Raw genomic sequence first — 21873 nt, forward strand, 5'->3', positions numbered from 1 at the left:
GCAGGAAGACCTCGACTCCCATCTAGTGGTTGCTATGTTCTGCAACAAATATGCTGTTTCACCTGCCATATCATTATTATTATGCCGTATTTAACATTTAACAGTTTATTAGCAAATTAGCATGGGCTCATAAGGCTTTCACAATTAATACAGTTTAATTTAATAGCTGTAGTTAGGTTACTGTTTTTGAGGAAGCTGTCATGATAGCCTACATGTTTGTAGGCTAATTGAGATACACTAACTGTGAACAACACAAATGCGCGTGAATCTCTAAGCTTCGGAAGTGTTTGTTGTGGCATTTAGGAACAGGTTCTTTCTATTAAAAATGCGTTCATAGAACTATAAGGAAGCGTAAATATTTCAAAGGAAAGTGTAGCCTACAGACAAATCAGGTGTGGCATTTGCCCTCATCTGATTTGACCACACACCTGCTGGCTGCGCGAGACAGAGAGCCAAAATTTAGTCGAGTGCGGAAAATCACACGCAAACGACGATCGCTGTGTAGCTACTAGAGAAAAAGGGACGTATATACGTATGCTTATGAATGGAATAATGTAATGTAATGTAAACGATTTTAACATTTTTCTTTTTATCTTTTAGACTACATATTTACTATTGTATTTAAGCTATGTCAACTTTTGGCACATGCTTATGATCTGATAAAATATGGTGTTTAATTTTGATGTAAGGACGCATCTCAACTTTTTTATTTTGTGCGTAATTTTTGTGTCTGGATATGGAGCAAACGCCAATGTTGCTTATAAACCGACTACTCCATCTAAACTTCCCCCATGGAAAACGATGGGTGAGACTGATGCTGACCCTGGCAAAACAACCCAAACGGTGTTTACACTGAACTACCCTCGTATTCAGATCCCGTTTGAGATTACTTTATGGGTGCTGCTTGCTTCCTTTGCCAAAATAGGTGAGCAATCACACATTCTATGGAAAACTGTTTTAACATACTTTAAACTAGCAAGTGTCTTTTTGATGTTAGCAGTTTGTTTGTTTGTTTTTTTTATATACACTACCAGTCAAAATTTTGGAAACATTATTGTTAATGTTTTTGAACAAAGTCTCTTATGCTCAATAAGGCTGCATTTATTTCATAATAAATACAGGAAAAAAAAAACAATAATATTGTGAAATATTATTACAATTTAAAATTATGGTTTTCTATTTTAATATACTTTAAGATATAATTTATTTCTGTGATGCAAAGCTGAATTGTCAGCATCATTACTTCAGTCTTCAGTGTCACATGATCCTTCAGAAATCATTGTAATATGCTTATTTATTATCAATGTTGGAAACAGTTGTGCTGCTTAATATTATTTTATAACCTGTGATACTTTTTCAGGATTCTTTGATGAATAAAAAGTTAAAAAATATCAGCATTTATTTAAAATAGAAATCTTTTGTAACAATATACACTACCGTTCAAAAGTTTGGGGTCAGTAATTTTTTTTCTTTCTTTTTTTTTTTGAAAGAAATTAATACTTTTATTCAGCACGGATATGTTAAATTGATAAAAAGTGATAGTAAAGATTTATATTGTTAGAAAAGATTTATATTTTGAATAAATGCTGTTCTTTTTAACCTTTTTTTCATCAATAAATCCTGAAAAAAGTATCACAGGTTCCAAAAAAATATTAAGCAACACAAATGTTTTCAACATTGATAATAACTGAGTATCAAATCAGCATATTAGAATGATTTCTGAAGGATCATGTGACACTGAAGACTGGAGTAATGATGCTGAAAATTCAGCTTTGCATCACAGAAATAAATTATATTTTGAAGTATATTAAAATAGAAAACCATAATTTTAAATTGTAATAATGTTTCACAATATTATTGTTTTTTTCTGTATTTATTATGAAATAAATGCAGCCTTAATGAGCATAAGAGACTTTGTTTAAAAACATTTAAAATAGTAATGTTTTCAAACTTTTGACTGGTAGTGTATTACTATGAAGTAGTCCAATACTAAATCTATTCCAGTTTACCAGCAGCCTATAAATACTTTTTTGTTAAACAAATCTATGCTGGTTTTTACCAACATTCCTTATCTCAGTATACAATAGCTTTTTTATTTATTTATTTTAATTTAGGCCTATTTATTTATTTATTTTGGCATATGTGATGACTAGTCAGAATGGCAACTTTATTCTGTAGTTCAATTAAAATCTAAAAATAATAAGATTAAAAATCTACTTAATGTAGCCTACTTAAATGTACTTATGTACATTTTAGTACATAAAATATAGTCTACTAGTAGGCCTAAATTAAAAATAGAGGACAAGTTTTAAATGCCTAACATTTATTAACGTTAAAAGAGCTTGCATATTCAAAAGCTGTTTAAGACCTACAGATCAATTACTTTTATGGTCCCCTCTGAATAGGGTACTTACTATAATTTTCCATTATAACCATTTTAATTTTGCTCAATTTATGCAAGAATGAATTTCTCTTACTCACTTTTACATGTTTGGGAATTGTGCTAAATTAGTATACTTCTTTTAAACTAAAAATAATAAAATATAATTTCAGTCTACTTTTTTTGTAGGCTACTTCTCAGAAATATACTTAAAATTAGATTTAAGTATACTTATCTTATACTGATAGAAAAGTTTAAGTATATTTGGCCTATACTTGTACTATAGATACAGATATAAAAGTATAATTAAGCATTCTAAGTATACTTGGCTTGTAGTTGCGTTTACTTTTTCATAGATTTACATTCTGTCTTATAATCTTTTCTATTAAAGAAAGCTTAGAGTACAGTTAAAGGTATATTTCAAGTATAGTAGTATAAAGTGCAAAAAATAATATATACAGTGGTGGTCAGAATTATTGGCACCCTTGGTAAATATGATCAAAGATGACTATAAAAATAAATCTGCATTGTTTATCTTTTTGATCTTTAATTCATAAAATTAGCAAAAATCTAACCTTTCATTAAAGGAAAAGAATTGAAAGTGGGGGAAAATCACATTATGAAATAAATGTTTTTCTCCAAAACACGTTGGCCACAATTATTGGCACCCCTAGAATTTTTTATGAATAAATATCTCTGAAGTATATTCCCATTCATATTTACATTTTTTTTTAGTACACCAGGGTGATCATGAACATGAAATTGTCCAGCCATGACTTCCTGTTCCACAGGAGTAAAAACATGAGGAAACACAAAAACTAAATTCCCTTAATCATTCATCACAATGAGTAAAACCAAAGAATGTAGTCTGATGTGCAGCAAAAGATTGTTGAGCTTCACAAAATAGAAAGTGGCTGTAAGAAAATAGCTAAAGCATTGAAAATCCCCATTTCCACTATCAGGGCAATAATTAAGAAGTCCCAATCAAGTAAAGATGTTACAAATCTGCCTGGAAGAGGACATGTGTCTAAATCGTCCTAATGCGCGGTGAGGAGGAAAGTTTGAATGGCCAAAGACTCTCCAAGGATCACAGCTGGAGAATTGCAGAGATTAGTTGAGTCTTGAGTCTCAGAAAGCCTAAAAAAAATGATCAAACAGCACCTACATCTCCACAAGTTGTTCGGGAGGGTTTCAAGAAAAATCCTCCGCTCTCATCCAGAAACAATCTCCAGCATATTCAGTTGTCAGACAAGACTGAAACTTCAAACGGGACTGGCTTCTATGGTCAGATGAAACAAAAAAAAAAGAGCTTTTTGGCAGCAAACCCACCAGATGGGTTTGGTGCACACATGGATAAAAAGTACCCCATGCCCACGGTTAAATATACTGCTGGATCTTTAATGGTGTGTGCCTATTTTTCTGCTGGAGGTCCTGGACATCTTGTTCAGATACATGGTATCATGGATTCTATCAAATACCAACAGATAAAAAAACAAAACCTGACCGCTTCTGCTAGAAATCTTATAATGGGCAGTGGTTGGATCTTCCATCAGGACAATGGTCCAAAACAAACATCAAAACCAACATAAAAATATGTCACTGAGCACAAAATGAAGCTTCTGCCTTGGCCATCCCAGTCCCCTGACCTGAACCCTAAAGAAAATGAGTGGAGTGAACTGAAGAGAAGAAGCACCAACATGGAGCTGGGAATCTGAAGGATCTGGAGAGATTCTGCATGAAGGAATGGTCTCTGATCTCTTGTCAGGTGTTCTCCAAACTCATCAGGCATTATAGGTGAAGACTCAGAGCTGTTATCTTGGCAAAAGGAGGTTGCAAAAAGTATTGAATAAAAGGGTGCCAATAATTGTGGCCAATGTGTTTTGGAGAAAAACATTTATTTCATAATGTGATTTTCCCCTCCACTTTCAATTCTTTTCCTTCAATGAAAGGTTAGATTTTTACTAATTTTATGAATTAAAGATCAAAAGGATAAACAATGCAGATTTATTTTTATAGTCATCTTTGATCATATTTACCAAGGGTGCCAATAATTCTGACCACCACTGTAAATACTAAACTATAAGTATGATGTTTAGTTCACTTAAAGAAAACTATATATAAAACTACTAAACTATAAAGTACACTTCAAAGTGTACTTTCATAAACTAAAAAATGTGCTACAAGTTGCTACAACTAGTAAACTATCAGTATATCTATGTTCACTTGTAGTATAGTTGCAGTACAAACGAAAAACGTAGTTGTAAGCTAGTTGTGTCCTCAAAGTTTACTACTGTTACACTTAAAGTATACTTAAAAGTATACTTTATTCACTAAAAAGGAGGCCAATTTAGTCCCAAGTAGTTTTGAAATAGTACACTTAGAAATAGTACTACAAGTACACTACTAGTACATTGATATTAGTATACTTACTACATAAAGTATACTTAAAATGAACTTGAAGTATAATTATTTTTTTGTAAGGGATACAACAGTTCGGCGGTATGTAAATAAATAAGAAACAATGGTGAACATTGCTGATACTGGTGAAATATCAGTCCTCCTGGAAGGCCTCTCGATTCTTCACCAATCAGATTCGAGGACCAGAACTAACTATTATGTATTGTATATTGTTTTTTCTGAACAGGTTTCCATGTCTACCATAAGATCACGGTCTGGGTGCCGGAATCCTGTTTGCTGATCTCCATTGGTCTCATAGTGGGGGGCATCATGCACTCGGTGCACGAGCAGCCACCTGCAGTGCTCACCTCCAACGCCTTTTTCCTTTACATGTTGCCACTCATTGTTCTAGACTCAGGCTACTTCATGCCCACTCGGCCTTTTTTTGAGAATTTTGGCACGGTGCTGTGGTATGCTGTTGTTGGTACCTTGTGGAATTCCATTGGCATTGGCATCTCCCTGTTTGCCATCTGCCAGATCGAGGCTTTTGGTGTGCAGGACATCAACCTGCAGGAGAACCTCCTCTTCGCCTCCATCATCTCAGCCGTAGAACCGGTTGCTGTGCTCGCTGTGTTTGAGGACATCAGCATCAACGAGCAGCTCTATATTGTGGTATTTGGAGAGTGCCTGTTCAATGATGCTGTCACTGTGGTAAGTGATGTGTGCATTCTTGAAAAGCAAATAAAGTGTGTGTCAGAGAAAGGGATTTGGGACAGAGAATGAAACATGCTTGTGAACAATACACTGCCATACTCTCCATTGAAAATGTACTTGAAACATGCTTTTATTTGGCACATCAGTAACAGTTTTGAAAATGTTGTGCCTGTGTAAAAGCAGGCAGAGATCCAGATATGTCACCATCAAAAAGTATCACAGTTTGTTTCAAAAGAAATATGCTATAGTATCTTCTTTCAAACCTTTCCCTAGTAACAGATTATCTGAAATCCAAAACTCAACACAAACCAGCGTAACTGCTCGGTCATTTGATACAGGCTTAAACACCATGGTAAACACAATTAGCTTCAGAAGCTATAAATGTAATTTCTTTATTATGTCAAACATAAAAGTATTTATAGGCACAATTAAATGTCTTACTTTTTATTACATTTTAACTGAAATAATAAGGAGAAAAATGAGCTAGAATAGCAGTGTTTAGAAGAGTAGTGTTTTAGCTTCTCCTTGACACTGGAATGCTCTGAAAAAATAAATAAATAAATAAATAAAATTTGGTGTAATTTATAATACTATGTGCTACAATACCAGGAATGCAAAGTATTTGAGTAATTGTATTTCATTACTAAGTATTTAAGTATTATTTTGGGGAATTTGTACTTATCAGGTATGTTTTGAAGCTGTATAATTAAGGCCCGTTCACATCAAGAACGATAACTATAAAGATAACTGTAAGTAAGCAATAAGGGACGAGAGGCTGTGCTGTATCGTGAATAAGTCGTGACACCAATAGCCTTGTACCTTATTGCTTTTATAAAACGGTTACCACACAATACAAATATTAAAGACAAAAATATTTATCAATGCAACTTTCATGAAGTAAACTTTCACTAAAAGCCTTCCTTCCGCCAGAAAAAATAGTCCCTGACCGTGAACAGCAACAAGTTACATTATTACACCATTAGATGGCGGCAAAGACTGTCTTTATGAGTGTGTCAGTCAGTAGCGAAGACTTTTACATTGAAAATACTGAATTGTTGTGAACACGGAACAAGACGCAACTGATAAATGCTTTGACTAGCGCTGTCAGTCACGGGAAAACCCCTTAACTGTTAAAAGGACAGGGTAATACATCAGACATTTAAACAGATTTTTTATTATGAACATAGGACTGACCTGAAGGAAAATGCTAAATCTGAATGCAGGTAATAAACTCGCTCACTCGATCTCATTCTCACAATACTCCTCTACATAACACAGTAAGCTTTAATGAACAATATCAATTGAGAACAAACAGTTTACGTTGCTAAGAGTGGTTGCTAAGGGTGTTGTGTAGTGATACACAGAACTGTTGGGTGAAGCAATCATAGCCGTGTTTTATCGTGAATAAAACACAGCTATTGACCAATCAGAATCAAGGACAGGAACTAACCGTTTTATAAAATACTATTTGCTACAATTATTTTATAGTGTCCACACCAATGCATGATGTTATGTTTATTATAAGCTCGTGTTGCAGTTTTGAAACAGGGTGGATTCTGATTGGCTGTCAATGTTTATCATTCATCAGTTGGAAAAAATCGTTCTGAAAGTGATTCAAATGATATCGTTTCTCTGTGCCATTATCGTTATTGTGGACTGTACTGTTCTTTTATATTTAGAACGATTTTTAGAACTATATCTTTATTGTTACAGTTTTCGTCCTTGGTGTGAATGGGCCTTTACTCTTACTCTTGAACTCTGTGCTCCTTACATTCCTAAGACAAACTGGTTAAACTGGTTGCTTTCAAGATTTGATACAATCTCCACTCTCCTCTTTTTTTTTTTTTTTTTTTTACTTTTAAATTAAGACTGGTCAGATACAGTACTTGAAACTGAGTAAAATACTTACTTGACACTTACTTGCTACACTAATTGTTTTTAACAATATTGTCCCCCGAAATGATTTAAATGTTATTTTAGCTGTAAAATCACACATCATTAGTGCTTTTCATTGATTAATTACTTGTTTTTCATTGTTTACTAGACACCACAGCTTAGGGATTAAGCAAGACTTTTTGTAGCATGCCTTAGGTGAAACCACAGTGAAGTTTTGTTTCACATGATTTGATCATTTCATTGTACAATGCAAGTAATCCTATTACATGTGTTTATGTGTGATGTTCTGCATGTCTTAATCTTCACATTTGTATTTTCATCATACTTACGTGTTGTATTTGTGCATCAATGGTGTAATATGTATGTGCCAGTAGTTCTCATTGTTTTTCTTTTTAGGTGCTGTATAATTTTTTCAATCGTGTAGCAGTGATGCCTGTGATTGAAGCTGGAGATGTTTTTCTGGACATAGGTAGTTTTTTTGTGGTGGGTTTGGGTGGTGTGCTTTTGGGCCTACTGTTTGGCTTTGTGGCAGCCTTCAGCACACGCTTTACTGGAAAAGTGAGAGAGATCGAGCCTCTTATCATCTTCATGTTCAGTTACCTGGCCTATCTATTAGCTGAGCTCTTTGCCATCTCCAGCATCATGGCGTAAGTAAGGGGTCCTTACCCAGCTAACAAAAATATGTTCTAAGAGCATTTTGCTAATATGACCCATTAAATTATAAAACATTAATTCTGAAAGTTATCTAAATTATCAAAACATCAAGTTTTTTTTTTCTTGGTTATGCGAACGTTAAAGGAACATTCTATTTTGTAAACATTATGGGAATGTTACTTTTGAATTTTCTCTGAATATTCTGAATATACAAGTAATAACATTTAAAACTGTTAGACGAGCATCCAACTAAAACGTTTCATAACTCCATGAACGTTGTATCGATAATGTTTTTGTGCTAACATTATTAAATACCAAATAACTTTGAACAAACATTCTATTAATGTTACTGTAAGAACGTTTGTTCATAACTTTGAGAATGTTAGGAAAGTTCTGAGAACATTCCCTGTTAGCGAAAAAGTTTCCTTACAGATATCTGAAAATAACATTAATTTTCCTAAATGTTGTGCTCCTGTTTCTACAGCATTGTAACCTGCGCTTTGACTATGAAGTATTACGTGGAGGAGAATGTATCCCAGCGTTCCTGTACCACTATTCGCCATGTCATTAAGATGGTTGGAAGTGTGTCAGAAACTCTGATCTTTTTCTTCCTGGGTGTTGTTACCATAACAACAGAGCACGAGTGGAACTGGGGCTACATCCTCTTTACTCTGCTATTTGCTCTGCTTTGGAGAGGCCTAGGTATGGGGGATCATTTGTGAATTATAATGAATTCTCAAATTATTAGGAAGTTTTTAAGAGTGCCATGTTGTTTTCTTACTGTCATTGGTTACAATATCTCCGCAGCTGTGTTGACACACCAGCATGATTGAGATTATTGCTAATTGATGTTACTTTTAACAAACAATTCAAAAAACAAGAAATATAAGTAACTTACATGTTAGTTTGCCTATTTTTGCTCCACCAACAAAAATAGATCGTCAATCATTGTGTCTTCGAGCATCACACAGTTGTGTTTTGTTCCTGAATGAATAAGTGTTTAGAACGAACAAACGTTAAGAATGATTTGATGTTTCACTCATAAAGATGTCACTTGTCACCACCTACTGGCCTAATGATTTAACCTGTAAAATTCACAGCACTATTGCAGTCTGTCTGAAACAAATACAAATTGTCACCTGAAATATTTACATAATTTATACATAATTTGAGTTATTGGCTCAAATGTTATTATATTTCCTTTTTCTTTTAGGAATCCTGGTCCTAACGCAGATCATTAACCCTTTCCGCACAATTCCTTTCAACTTCAAAGATCAGTTTGGTTTAGCCTATGGTGGGCTGAGAGGAGCCGTGTCCTTTGCCTTGGCCTTCACTCTCCCTGAGAGCATTGGCTGCAAAAAACTATTCATCACAGGCACGATTGTCGTCATCATCTTCACAGTGTTCATTCAGGTACCTTTTCATATCAAGAGACTTTCTGATAAGTGCTTGCATTTTCGAACAAGCCTTTTTATGAATCATCTTTACAAGTGCAGCAGTAACTTGTTCATATTTGAACATTTGCATTGATATTAGGTATCCAGTGTTAGGTTATCAGTGGAATCCAAATGTAGTTCTATCAGTTTATTAACAAAAGTAAAAAAAAAAAAAAAAAAAAAAAAAACAGAGTACAACCAAAAATGGGGAAAAGCAGGCAGAAACAGAACTAAAAAAACACACATGATACATCCACAAAGGACAACACCTGACACTGAACAAGGGAACCCTTGTTCATTGTCAGGTGTTGTCCTTTGTGGATGTATTATGTGTGTTATTTTTAGTTCTGTTTCCTTCTCCTATTCTTCTTTAATAGGAACAAATACAGAGGCTAGGAACAGGTGAGAGAAATCAATTACTATGACAACTAACAAGAGTAACTATAGAAACAAAGTAAAACAGGAACAAACACAAGATGTGAAAACTGGGAACAATGGGAACAGAAAATACATGTTCTCCCTCATTTCCTGCCTTGTTTGCTCCCTATTTATTCTCCTTGTGTTTCCAGTCCTGTGCCAGTTCGTTGTCTAAGGTTTCCTGTTGTGTGGTTCCCTTTCCTTCAAGTCAAGTCAAGTCAAGTCTGTCTTCTTTTCCCCCTCGGGATAGTTTTTGTTTGTGTTTTGGTTTATTTTTATTTCTAATAAAAGCCCTTCATTCCTGCGATTTAGTCCTTGCTCCTTTCATTAATCCAAACCCTGACAGAACAAACTGGCTATAATGAGGACTCAGCGGAAGAAGGGCTTGTGCCATCCACCAGCCTCCACTCTCTCCAGCCCCCTCTATGATCGCATTCTCCAGTTCAAGGCCTTGTGCTCCCTCCTTCAACGGGGGACTGATGCTCGCCATGGGAATCCTCCAGCTAAGGATGCTGCAGCTCCCCCAGAGACGGCTGTGGATACTGCAGTTTCCTCAGAGGCAGCAAGCGCCATGCCACTGCCTCGTCGACGTAAGGTTTCCTCTGTCTCACAAGGTCCGCTAGTCCCAGAGCTCCCTGCTCTCCCCGATATGACCACAGAGTCCATGCCCAAGCATCTTGCCCTGCCGGCTCCGCCCAAGCGTCTTGCCCTGTCAGCATCGCCCTTGCTGCCTACCCTGTCGGCTCCTCCCAAGCTCCCAGCACCGCCCTAGCCCTCTACCGGGACTCCAGGTGCGCCGGAGCCCACCTGGTCCGTCCCTCCAGCACCGCCCTGGTCCTCTGCTGGGACTACAGACATTATGGAGCCTCGCTCGTCCGTCCCTCCAGCTCCACCCTGGCCCTCAGCCAGGACTCCAGATCCACCAGAGTCCACCTGATCCATCCCTCCGGTTCCCCCTTGGTCTCCGAACCTGTCTAAGACTGCTGTGATGTTCTGCTGGCACTGGCTTGGCTACCCTCCCTCCCTCCCTCCTTCCCTTTCTCCCCTCTTTGTCTCTGTAGTTTGACCCCTTTTTGTCTTGATGTTCCTGGTATTTTTGGTTTTGTGACAGAGCTCTGGCACTGCTTTCGTCTTGTCTTGTCCTGTCACGTTGAGCGTGCGGTTCCGAGTTCGCTCGGCCGTACACTCCTCTGTCCACGTGAGTCAGTGAATTTTTGGGTCGGCAATCTTATGCTCCCCAATGCTGCTTTTATTTTACCAAAACACAGTATATTTATTATATATTATATATTACAATTTAAAATAATTGTTTAATATTTGAATATATTTTAAAATGCAATTTATTCCTGTAATGCAAAGCTGAATTTTCAGAAACCATTCTAAAATGCTGATTTGCTGCTCAAGAAACATTTCTTATTAACAGTTGTGCTGCTTAGTAGTTTTGGTGGAAACATCATATTTTTTCAGGATTGTTTGATGAATAGATAGTTGATAAGAACAGTATTTATTTGAATTAGAAAACTTTTGTAACAATATAAATGTCTTTATAGTCACTTTTGATAAATTTAATGCATCCTTGCTGAATAAAAGTATTTTAAACTGTAGTGTATAGTAAAGACTATTTCTCTTTGCAGGGAATTACAATAAGACCTCTTCTAAAATTAATGAATGTCCGTAAGACAAATCGAAACGTTGAGACCATTAATGTTGAGATTCACAAAAGGGTATGTTTTCACTGGTTTCATTTAATTTAAACATACTTAATCAATAATCAAGTTTAGTTAGTCTTGATGCCATTACTCTGTTTCAGTTAATGGAGCACACTATTACAGGCATTGAAGATCTATGTGGACAATGGAGTCACTACTTTTGGAAAGACAAGTAAGAGATAGACTCTTACACTTTAGTTCTTTTTTTCCACTACACAGCTTTTCTGAATATAAAAGTACAGTTCTCTGCTAATAGCAGCTTAGTAGAAGTATTTCATGTTTCCACTTTACGCATTTCTTTATTGTCTCAAAATTGTGCCACCAGTTATACTGGTCTAACAGCTCTGTTTCAGTCTGTAGACATGCATTACATCAGCCTCAGGCTTATGTAAATTCATTTGTCATAACGACTATTTCCTGTTAGTTACTACCACAGCTATTACCCTAGAATAGTTTTTTTGTTGTTCAATTTTGGAAAAAGAATGTCAATGTTCAGTCCACTCTGTTATCTATATGTGATATTGATTTTGAGATTCATTCGTTTTGATCTATAAACTCTTTGATTGTCAGGTTCATGAAGTTTAATAACCGGATCATTCGCAAGATTTTAATCCGTGATACTCGTCCAGAGTCGAGCATTGTGGCTCTGTACAAGAAACTGGAGCTTCAGAACGCCATGGAGATTCTGGACACAATGTCCGGTGACATCAGTGCAGCTCCCTCTTTAATTTCATTACAGTATGTCTCCTTTTTGCATAGTCACTTCTTTTCCCGTCCTATGCTTCTCAGAAATCTTAGAAAATGGTTTTGCATTTTCTTTTCTGAATTTAGCTTACATTAATAGAGCAATCATTTTAGTAGAAGTCTGTGGTCACAGAAGCATCACAATGGTTTGCTTCCTGTTGATTTCTGTTCTCTGTTGTCTTTTATTATAGTGAAGAGAGAAAGAAAGCCTCAAAGTCCAGGAAGAAGTTATTGCCATCTGATGTGACAAATATGCATGAGCTCTTATCGAAGAACATGTACAAGATCAGACAGAGGGTGAGTTGTGACAGAATGTCCTGAACTTACAATATTGGAATTGCTGAAACTAAATTTGAGAAAGCAACACCTTGAAAGTAAAGAAAATTCAAAGTAATTAGGTTAGTTAAATTAAATCATTTCAGTCGTTATCTTTAGCGCTCCCAGTGTTGGGGTAATGCATTACAAGTAACTTGAGTTATGTAATCAGATAAAGTAACACATTACTTTTTCAATTTACAACAAAATATCAAAGTTACATTTTCAAATAAGTAACACAAGTTACTTTTTCTCATTTATTGACTGACAGCTCTCCTGTCCCCTTTTTTTAAAGAAATAAAGTGCAGAGGTGTTGTGTGCGCTATGTAAACATGATGGTTATTGTAGTTCCAGACTAAATGTGAACATGCATTTACTCATCTCACTTGCACGAAAACATTCAGTATTCCTTAAAATAAATAAAAACAGTAAAATGCAATCTCAGAATATTACGCAAACCTGTAATAATTAAATAAATTAAATTACACAAATATACTTTGTATTTAATCCCACTTTATTAACCAATGTCTTTGCTGCTGACCTTCAGTGATCTAATCCAACCATACTAATAAGAAAAAATGACTTTAGATTAGATTTAGAAATAAGAGTGTTAAACTTCCTTCTCCTATTCTTCTTTAATCCAGAATGGCAGCACAGCTGAAAGGTTTGTTTAAAGGGATAGTTCACCAAAAAATGAAAAATCTGTCATCATTAACTCACCCTCAAGTTGTTCCAAACCTGTATAAATTTCTTTGTTCTGCTGAACACAAAGGAAGATATTTTGAAGAATGTGGGAAACTGAACAATTCTGGGGCACCATTGACTTCCATGGTATTTTTTTCCTACTATGGAAGTCAATGGTGCCCCAAAGCGGCCTGGTTTCAAACTTTCTTCAAAATATCTTCCTTTGTGTTCAGCAGAACAAAGAAATTCATACAGGTTTGGAACAACTTGAGGGTCAGTTGATGATGACAGAATTTCTATTTTTGGTTGAACTATCCCTCTGCGCCCTCTACTGTACAGGCGTAAATATGCATTTTCTTCAGCATGAGGCTTATTCATTTCACTTTTGGTGTGAAAGGGTCTTTTCATTTGCCAAAAAATAGAACTTTTTTTGTTGTTATTAAAAAAAAGCAAATAAGCAAGCCCAGCCCAGGTGAGAAAAAGGAGCACAAAAGTAATGTAATGCATTAATTTTGCATTGAAAGTAACTAAGTAATGCAATTAGTTACTTTTTTAGGGAGTAACGCAATATTGTAATGCATTACTTTTAAAAGTAACTTTCCCCAACACTGATTCGTGCCTACTTCCCATGCCAGAGACGCTGGGAGCAGGTTGAATAGGACCGGTTACACTATGTATAACAATATGCAAAATAATGCACTGAAGGTGCATTATTATAAATAATAATAAAGGTTGAAAGGGAAGTCTACAACCAAAAACACCACCAAAAAAAGGGTCAAATCCTCAATAGGAAGTTTCAGAACATCCAAGTCCCATTTAAATTAATTATATTTAGTGTAATGACCCACATAAAATGTAACTTTTTATTTCAGATTTGTATGATGTTATAGGGCCTGGAAACAAGTAATGCTACACTGAACAAGGACTACCATGTTTTATAGAAAAGTTGAATGTTTTCTCGAATTATTCAGTTTTGTAGAGTATAGTATGTGGAATAAGTAGTGGGACATAAAATTGTTAATGTCCCTTGTAATATTTCACAATTTGTGATCTATATTTTTTTTGCTTCACAGACAGTGTCTTATACCAATAAGCATTCATTACCCAATGATATCACAGCCAGAGAGATCCTGATAAGACGGCACACAAGCTTACGACGCAGCCTCAGAGCTGGAAGCTTCCATGGCACTGTATGTAACACTATATGAGAGCACTTATTTATACAGGGTACAAGATTGATAAGATATAAGACAAAAAAAAAGGATGCTATTTAAAATCAGAACACAATGCTTCACAGAAAATCTGTACAGTATATATACTTCACAATATCGACATGAGAGTCTTATTTTCTGTCATTGTCCCTTTCCTTGCTCGTCTCTGCTGCACCAGAATGCTGCAAAAATGTCCCAGAAGTTTTTTTCTCTGCCGATGGGTCAGAGTCTGAACTCTGGATTCCCTCCAGGGAGATTCGGTCACACCGGTGAGAGAATATACAGTATTATAGTTCACCCTTTGGTCCTTATAGCAAAATGGATTCTACATGTTTTGCATATAGACAGCAACTGACTGTTTAATATGATGGAAGTGAGAAATATGCATCTAGTGGAGAGTTTTAAATATTACATTGATGTAGGTCAAGGGATTTTCATAACCATACCGAATTTAAGCATAATGTAAATAGTAATCTGTATTGTCGTTTTAGGAGATGGTGATACTGAAACCGAGATTGACTATCCGTCAAACAGGCCCATGTTCAGGCATCCACGGAGATTGTCATCTAAAGTAGTGATGCCTCTCAGGCCGCTAGACACTCTGAAGGAAGCGGCTTCCTCTGTGAACATGTTGGATGAACAAAATGAGGAGCAGAGGATGTCACATCTGAGGTCAAACATCAGCCATTCAGGACATCAGACCTCAAATCTGCCTTATGGCTCATCTAGGAATTATAGTAACAAAGACTGTGAGGGTGGAGAACAGCAATCAAGGCCGAACACATGGGTACAGAAACCTCAGAATGATGTACAGCAGCCTTTGATGAGGAGACCACGCTGATCTACAGGGGTGGATACTGTTAATGCAGCTGGACTGCTATTACCTGAAGAAGAGATCACACAACTCTGAAGCAAACTAAAACACTTACGCTAGAGAGAAAGGGAAGAATTTACTCCATGTTAAACATAATCACAAACTATTCCTACGCAAGAAATTTACATAAGAGCTTTCTATGACACTAAAACTATCAGAAATAGCGACATATAGGTCTTAAAGCCACATAGTGTATGCTTCATGTGCATTTAAATTGGGTGCATTGTCATTTTCATTTACATGTTTTTTTTTGTAACTTACTGAATTGAATGTTAGCTTTGGGAACTAAATATTGCTATTCATGAGATTTAATAACTGGATTTAAGTTCATTACATTATTTAGTCACAGATAAATATAAATATGATGAATGAAATTTCTAAATGAAACAATTACTTGATCCATGAAAGTGGAATTTGTTTATAGGACATGGGCACAAATATTAAATTATAATATATTATTAGCTCAAACAGTCCTCCAGTGTACAGTATGATACTATTCAAATGTTTATGCTTTTTGAATGAACTATGAAAGAAACTAAAATTACATAACACCAGAATTTTGTGTAGGCTCAGGCTACTTTTATTTTCATCTGTTTGAAAATAAAATATTATGTTCTTAGACAAAAATGTGTGTAATTATGCTCAGGTGTGAACACTGTATTCCTGACATTAACAAAAAAAGCCTAAATTTAATGTAATAACTGTAAATACAAAGAAAAAATTCCCACATATGCACTACTGCTCAAAAGTTTGGGGTTAAGATTTTTTTAATGTTTTTGAAAGAAGTCTCTTATGCTCACCAAGGCAGCATTTATTTGATCAAATATACAGTAAAAACAATAATAGTGTGAAATATTATTACAGTTTAAAATAACTTTTCTATTTTATTGTAGCATTTATGTGGAAGAGAAATCTTTACATTTAAAATGTATTTAACAGACATTTTACATGTAACATTTGAAATGTCTTCACTGTCACTTTTGATCAATTTAACGCATCCTTGCTGAACAACAGTATTACATTCTTAAAAAAAACAACAAACAAAACAAAACAAAAAAGTTTTATTGAAAACATTATTGCTAGCCTTTTGGGCAACTGTACGACTTTTAATTTTCAAACACAAAAGGAAGTGAGTATTCTGAAGTACACCAATGGTAAATAGTGGTTAAACGAGTATCAATGCCACAATGAGGTAAAGTTTATCCCCCCCCCTAAAATGCTAAATTGATTTCTTGGAAGCATATTCCTTACCTTTGATATGTTTAAGTGACTTTTAGTGTGAAATTTGGCCAGGAAACACACATAAAAGTTTTTCAACGATAAATGTCCCACTTCTGATGCTTTGACATAGAATATCCTTGGTTTTACACTAGTTCTGCCACTGGTGTCGAACCATTTAACAGCACAATGTTCTGATATAAACATTCATCTTAGTAGACTTTGCATCAGACTCTGTCAGTCTGCATTTGCACAGGCAGTCGCTCTCTTTCAGCATGGCGCCACAGGAGGCAGCCTTACCGACGGCCGTTTCTCACATTGACGTCCTGACATTCTATAGCTGGTATACAGATCCAAACCGCCACAATCACATCACCTGAGAGGAAAAAAAGACAGCTGCCATCACAGTCCTTTATCTTTCCTTCACTTTGAGTGGTTTACACCTCATTGTTTGGGACTCTTGTCTTTAACCTTTGTCTTATTGTCCCACTTAGGAGTCCTCACGAGTAGCACACCCACTGCTAGCAGACCCAGCACGACCCCCAAACTAGGAGGTCCACAGGGGCTGAATTCTTGAGCCAGACCAGACAGCAGTGGTGCTAGGACCCGTCCCACAGCTGTGACTGACTGACCCGCTCCGATTAACGTCCCACTTGCTTGTGCTCCCCCACGCTGCAGCTCCAAGTCGGTGATGCAAGTGCGTCCGATAGTGGTAGAGATGGCAAAAAACGTGGAGGTGAGCAAGACCTGCCAGATGTTGGGTGCCGTGGCATACAGGAAGATCAATGTGCAGGTGAGCGCTGTAGAGTGCAACAATAAAGCAGACATGTTGTTGCCATAGAGGTGTGTTACGGGTCCCACCAAGCAGCCAGCAAGGGCTCCCAACATACTGCTATAGCTGATCAAATATCCTGTCATCTTTGGTTTGAGCTGAAAACGCTCCTCCATGGCTAAGGAGAAGTTACTGTAGTACAGCATTATAGATACAGCCATTAGAAGACGCACCAGGAACACGTCCCACATATCCGAGGACGCCACCATGCAGATCCTCATCCACACTGAGGTCAACTGTCTCCAGGCAGGCTGGAAGATAGACATGTCACTCCAGCTCCAGCCTCCATCTGCTTGACTACGGACTGCAGATGCATTAGGATACCGGATGTGGTTTTTGTCTGAGCAGTACTGCTGGACTGAGTTCTTTAACCCATCGTAGGTTTTGCTGGTTTTGGTTTTACTATTAGCGTTTGCATCTATGCGGTGATTTATTGTCTCGCTCCATGGTAACATCCAGACCAAACCTGAGAAGACAACATCTGGATAAGTAGACTGTAGTTTATGTTATGTTTATGTTGTATGAGACATCTGAAGGGATCACTTGTGAAAAGGAAGTGCACTTAATTGTATTGAATGGGCAAATGCAGTGTACTTAAAATCTTAAAATATTAAAAGTATATATTTTTAAAAAAAGTTATACTTGCAGACAATATAATATTAATGAAATAAAAGATCACTTAAGTAATCGCCGACTGAACGCAACTGGCTCTGACTGGACGCGTTTGAGCGCAATCAGTCATAAGTATCAATTTACATTCATAATCGGCCTTAGAATCGTTAAGTGTGAGCGTGGCTTTAAGAGTAAAATGAGAATTACCCCATGATTTACTCACCCTCAAGACATCCTAGGTGTATATGACTTTCTTCTTTCAGACGAATACAATCAGAGTTACATTAAAAATATCCTGGCTCTTCTAAGCTTTATAATAGCAGTAAATAGAGGATTAGATTTTGAAGCCCAATAATAATAATAAAGGCCTTAATAGTAATAAAGGCCTTCTGAAGTGAAGAGATGTGTTTGTGTAAGAAAAATATCCATATTTAAAACTTTAAAAACTTAAATAATTAGCTTCTGGCAGACGGCCGTACGCAATCGATTTACGGCGAAAGAGTGAACTCTGACCTGACACATGATGTACTGACGAACATGGAAGCGCAGAGGAGAGAGCAAAACAAAACACCAGTCACAAATTAGAAGTCTAAAATGAGAATTTTGAAGGAGAAATGTAGAAGTATTTCGATATAAGAGAAGAGGAGCTTGAGTTTGTTGCTCAGACGTATTTGTTTGAACAGCAAAGCTTACGCTACTCCTACATCGCGTCAGGGGTTACTCTTTTGGCATAAGTCGATGTGCGTACGGCCGTCGTCGTTATTTAGCCAGTTATAAAAGTTTTTAAAGTTTCAAATATGGATACTTTTCTTACACAAACACTTCACTTCAGAAGGCCTTTATTAACCCCCCGGAGCCACATGGAGTATGTTTATGATGGATGGATGCACTTTTTTGGACTTCAAAAACTCATCCTCCAATCACTCCCATTATAAAGCTTGGAAGAGCCAGGATATTTTTAATATAACTCTGAATGTGTTTGACTGGAAGAAGAAAGTCGTATACACCTAGGATGGCTTGAGGGTAAGTAAATTATGGGATAATTGTCATTTTTCGGTGAGCTTTCCCTTTAAGTCCTACTTAAGTGAGTCAAAAAACCTCTAAAGTTCATCTAACTGCATTTAATATATATTTAAACTGTAATATATTTTAATTTCATTACAATTAAAATGAAATTAAGTATCAGAAAACATTACATTCAGTAATATATTTTAAAAGTATATTCTTTTAAAATATATTATTTTCATAAAAAGTATTTTAAGTATGTGCTTCTTTTCAAAAAGCGTGTGCTTTTAACGTGTGCTTCTTTTTAATAAGGGTAAGTTCTACCAGAAATACAAATTCTGTAATCATTTACTCATCCTTATGTCATTCCAAACTCATGTTCTTTCTTCATTGGAACAAAAAAGGTGCTGCTCTTTTCCATGCAATTACTGTTGAATGAATGGGGACTTTCAAGCTTCAAAAAAAAAAAAAAAAAAGATACATAAACCTGGAATATAGTTTATATACATATGAAGCACCTTTATTTCAGCTCACATTCATTGCAATTCAATTGTCTTCAACATTTTTCCTTTTGTGTTCAGTGGAAGAAAGTATTGTGGTTTTGGAATGACATGAGGGTGAATAAACAATGACAGAAATGTCATTCTTGGGCGAACTGTCCTTATAACGTATTTCAAAATAACAGCAATCTCACAAAACATTGTGCTTGTCTATACTTGTCTGTACTTTTAAGGAATAAGTTACCTCCTTTTTTCAAGTAATTACTCTCAATCTTGCTCACCTGCATTTAGAAGGAAAATGGCTGCACAGACGAATGAGGATAAGTAAAACCCCCCCTCATGTTCAGTGAGATATCCACCCACCACTGGTCCCAGGATGAATCCCACACTTGAGGCTGCATTAAAGTGACCCATCACTAGAGGCCGTTCATTCTCCGACACAAGATCTGACAGGAGCGCTCGGCAGATAGACAGGGAGTGTTTAAAGAGCCCTTTCAACAGAAAAGGAAATCACATTAAGGTGTGACTTTAGGTAATAATACGCATCCTAATTTGCAACATGAACTAAAGTACTCCACTACTCACCTACTGGTATCCTGGCCAGCACAAAGAGCACAATACTAGTGGACAGACCCAGCAGGCCATATCCAAAGGCACTGAGCAATAGGCACGTCAGTAGTGAATAGCGCCTCCCAACCACATCGCTCCAACTTCCCTGCCGACGAGACAATATAACAGATAAGAAGCAATGAAAGATATATAAAAGGAGTCATTATCAATAATTAGTCTCCACAAAGAAAAAAGCAGAGAATTGCAGCCGTTTGTCATCAAACAAAACATTTTTTCTGTATCACATGGATCTTTTTTTTTTTTTAGATACGCTGATTAATCAAATCATTTAAGTTGGTTATAGTGACAGTTTATAATGAAGTCCCGCAGCAACGCTAACTTCTGTATCAGCCCCCAACACAAACTTACCCTTGCACTGAAAGTATTCAAGTATTTTTTTAATACTGTACTTGCACAATATAATATTAAAGAAATAAAAGGCCACTTAAGTGTACTTAAAAAAAGTACACTTTAATAACTGTTTAATAAAGTACTTTTAAAAAGTGCACTTTGTAATTATGTCAAATTAAACTTAAAAAGTACATTTTAAGTCATTGTTTTAATAATCTTTTGTCATGCTTTAAAAAATACACTTATTTATGTGTTGACTAACATACATTTAAATATATGGCATACAAGTTTCAATAGAAATGACAAAGTAATTTATTTTACCATAAATGTGTGTCATTACATTCAAAAGCACACTTTAATCATATTTCAAAGACTATAGAAGGAACTATGAAATTGCATATAAAGATGAACTTAATGAAGTCCTATTTAACTGGGTCAAACAAAAAAACACCCTAAAGTTCAGCTAATTGCATTTAAAATGAATAATTTTTGCAATTAACATGCAATTAAGTGTCAGTAAACATTACATTACATTCAGGTAAGCACTTAAGTAGGCCTATATTCTTTTAAAGTATTATTTCTGTAATAAATACTCTTTTATAAAAGTATGCTAAAGTGTACTTCTTTTCCACAATTAGGGTAGTAGCAGCAAATGCAAAAATCTTTTGTAGAACATGACCATGTAAAGATGCTGTAAGCAATGCTAGCTGTTTTGCTAAACAGCTAGCCTTCCTTAATCCTAACCAAACAGCTAATCTTAGCAAAATAGCTCTGTCCAAAACCCTCCATGTCAGCAAACCCAAAGATTTAAAATGACTGACATAAATCGTCCCATGGTCAGATTCTTTTTGTTGTTAACAAATCCTAGTGACATCAGCACACTAATTTCAGTGCACCACTCGGCTAGTATGACAGTTTCTGTGTGCGATTCATTGCAGAACCTTTAAGTCAGAATCTTAGTCGTTTATTAAAGAAAAGCATCTCACCACAGAAAGCTACAATTTATAGCCTACAGGCAGACAGATTGGACCTGATAAATGAAACGGCTCAGGCCCTGAGGCAAGCACTGCAAGCATCTCCATACCAGCACTCATTAGACTGAGGTATGACACACACACACACACACACACACACCCGCAGACACTGCACACTGGTGTAATGCAATAAAAACTTAAATTGGATTTACTATGTTCTCTCTGTTTCTGGCCTACAGGCATGTCATAGAGGCTCACTGTTCCTGTCTGCTATCTCTATGCTTAACATCCAAGAGAAGACAAACATCTCCTTCACTTCTTAACTAGCCCCGTGATCCTTC

The 21873-nt window shown here is 36.1% G+C and overlaps 2 protein-coding genes across 3 annotated transcripts in view; one reads left to right on the forward strand and one right to left on the reverse strand.

Annotated features, from left to right (window-relative positions):
- Positions 1-22: 22 nt before the first annotated feature.
- On the forward strand, positions 23-16035 carry slc9a2 (solute carrier family 9 member 2). Of its 2 annotated transcripts, XM_051906224.1 has the most exons (12): positions 23-925; positions 5025-5488; positions 7784-8034; positions 8526-8743; positions 9255-9454; positions 11529-11618; positions 11705-11775; positions 12174-12341; positions 12539-12644; positions 14420-14536; positions 14736-14826; positions 15049-16035. In XM_051906224.1, exons 1-12 carry the CDS (start codon positions 667-669, stop codon positions 15396-15398), a joined length of 2385 nt encoding a protein of 794 aa, XP_051762184.1. In that variant the 5' UTR covers positions 23-666; the 3' UTR covers positions 15399-16035. The 2 variants fall into 2 exon arrangements, with proteins under 2 accessions (XP_051762184.1, XP_051762185.1); XM_051906225.1 differs by lacking the exon at positions 11529-11618.
- Positions 16036-16476: 441 nt separating this feature from the next.
- The window catches only part of mfsd9 (major facilitator superfamily domain containing 9), an 8837-nt gene continuing 3440 nt past the window's right edge, over positions 16477-21873 (reverse strand). Inside the window, exons 4-6 of the mRNA XM_051906228.1 lie at positions 20184-20313; positions 19880-20089; positions 16477-17947 (exon numbers count right to left, since the gene is read on the reverse strand). Of these exons, the coding sequence (XP_051762188.1) occupies positions 17094-17947; positions 19880-20089; positions 20184-20313 (1194 nt within the window). The 3' untranslated portion in view covers positions 16477-17093. The remainder of the gene's footprint in view (positions 17948-19879; positions 20090-20183; positions 20314-21873) is intronic.

Source organism: Ctenopharyngodon idella, chromosome 9 (genome assembly GCF_019924925.1).
Source record: "Ctenopharyngodon idella isolate HZGC_01 chromosome 9, HZGC01, whole genome shotgun sequence".
NCBI classification, from domain to species: domain Eukaryota; kingdom Metazoa; phylum Chordata; class Actinopteri; order Cypriniformes; family Xenocyprididae; genus Ctenopharyngodon; species Ctenopharyngodon idella.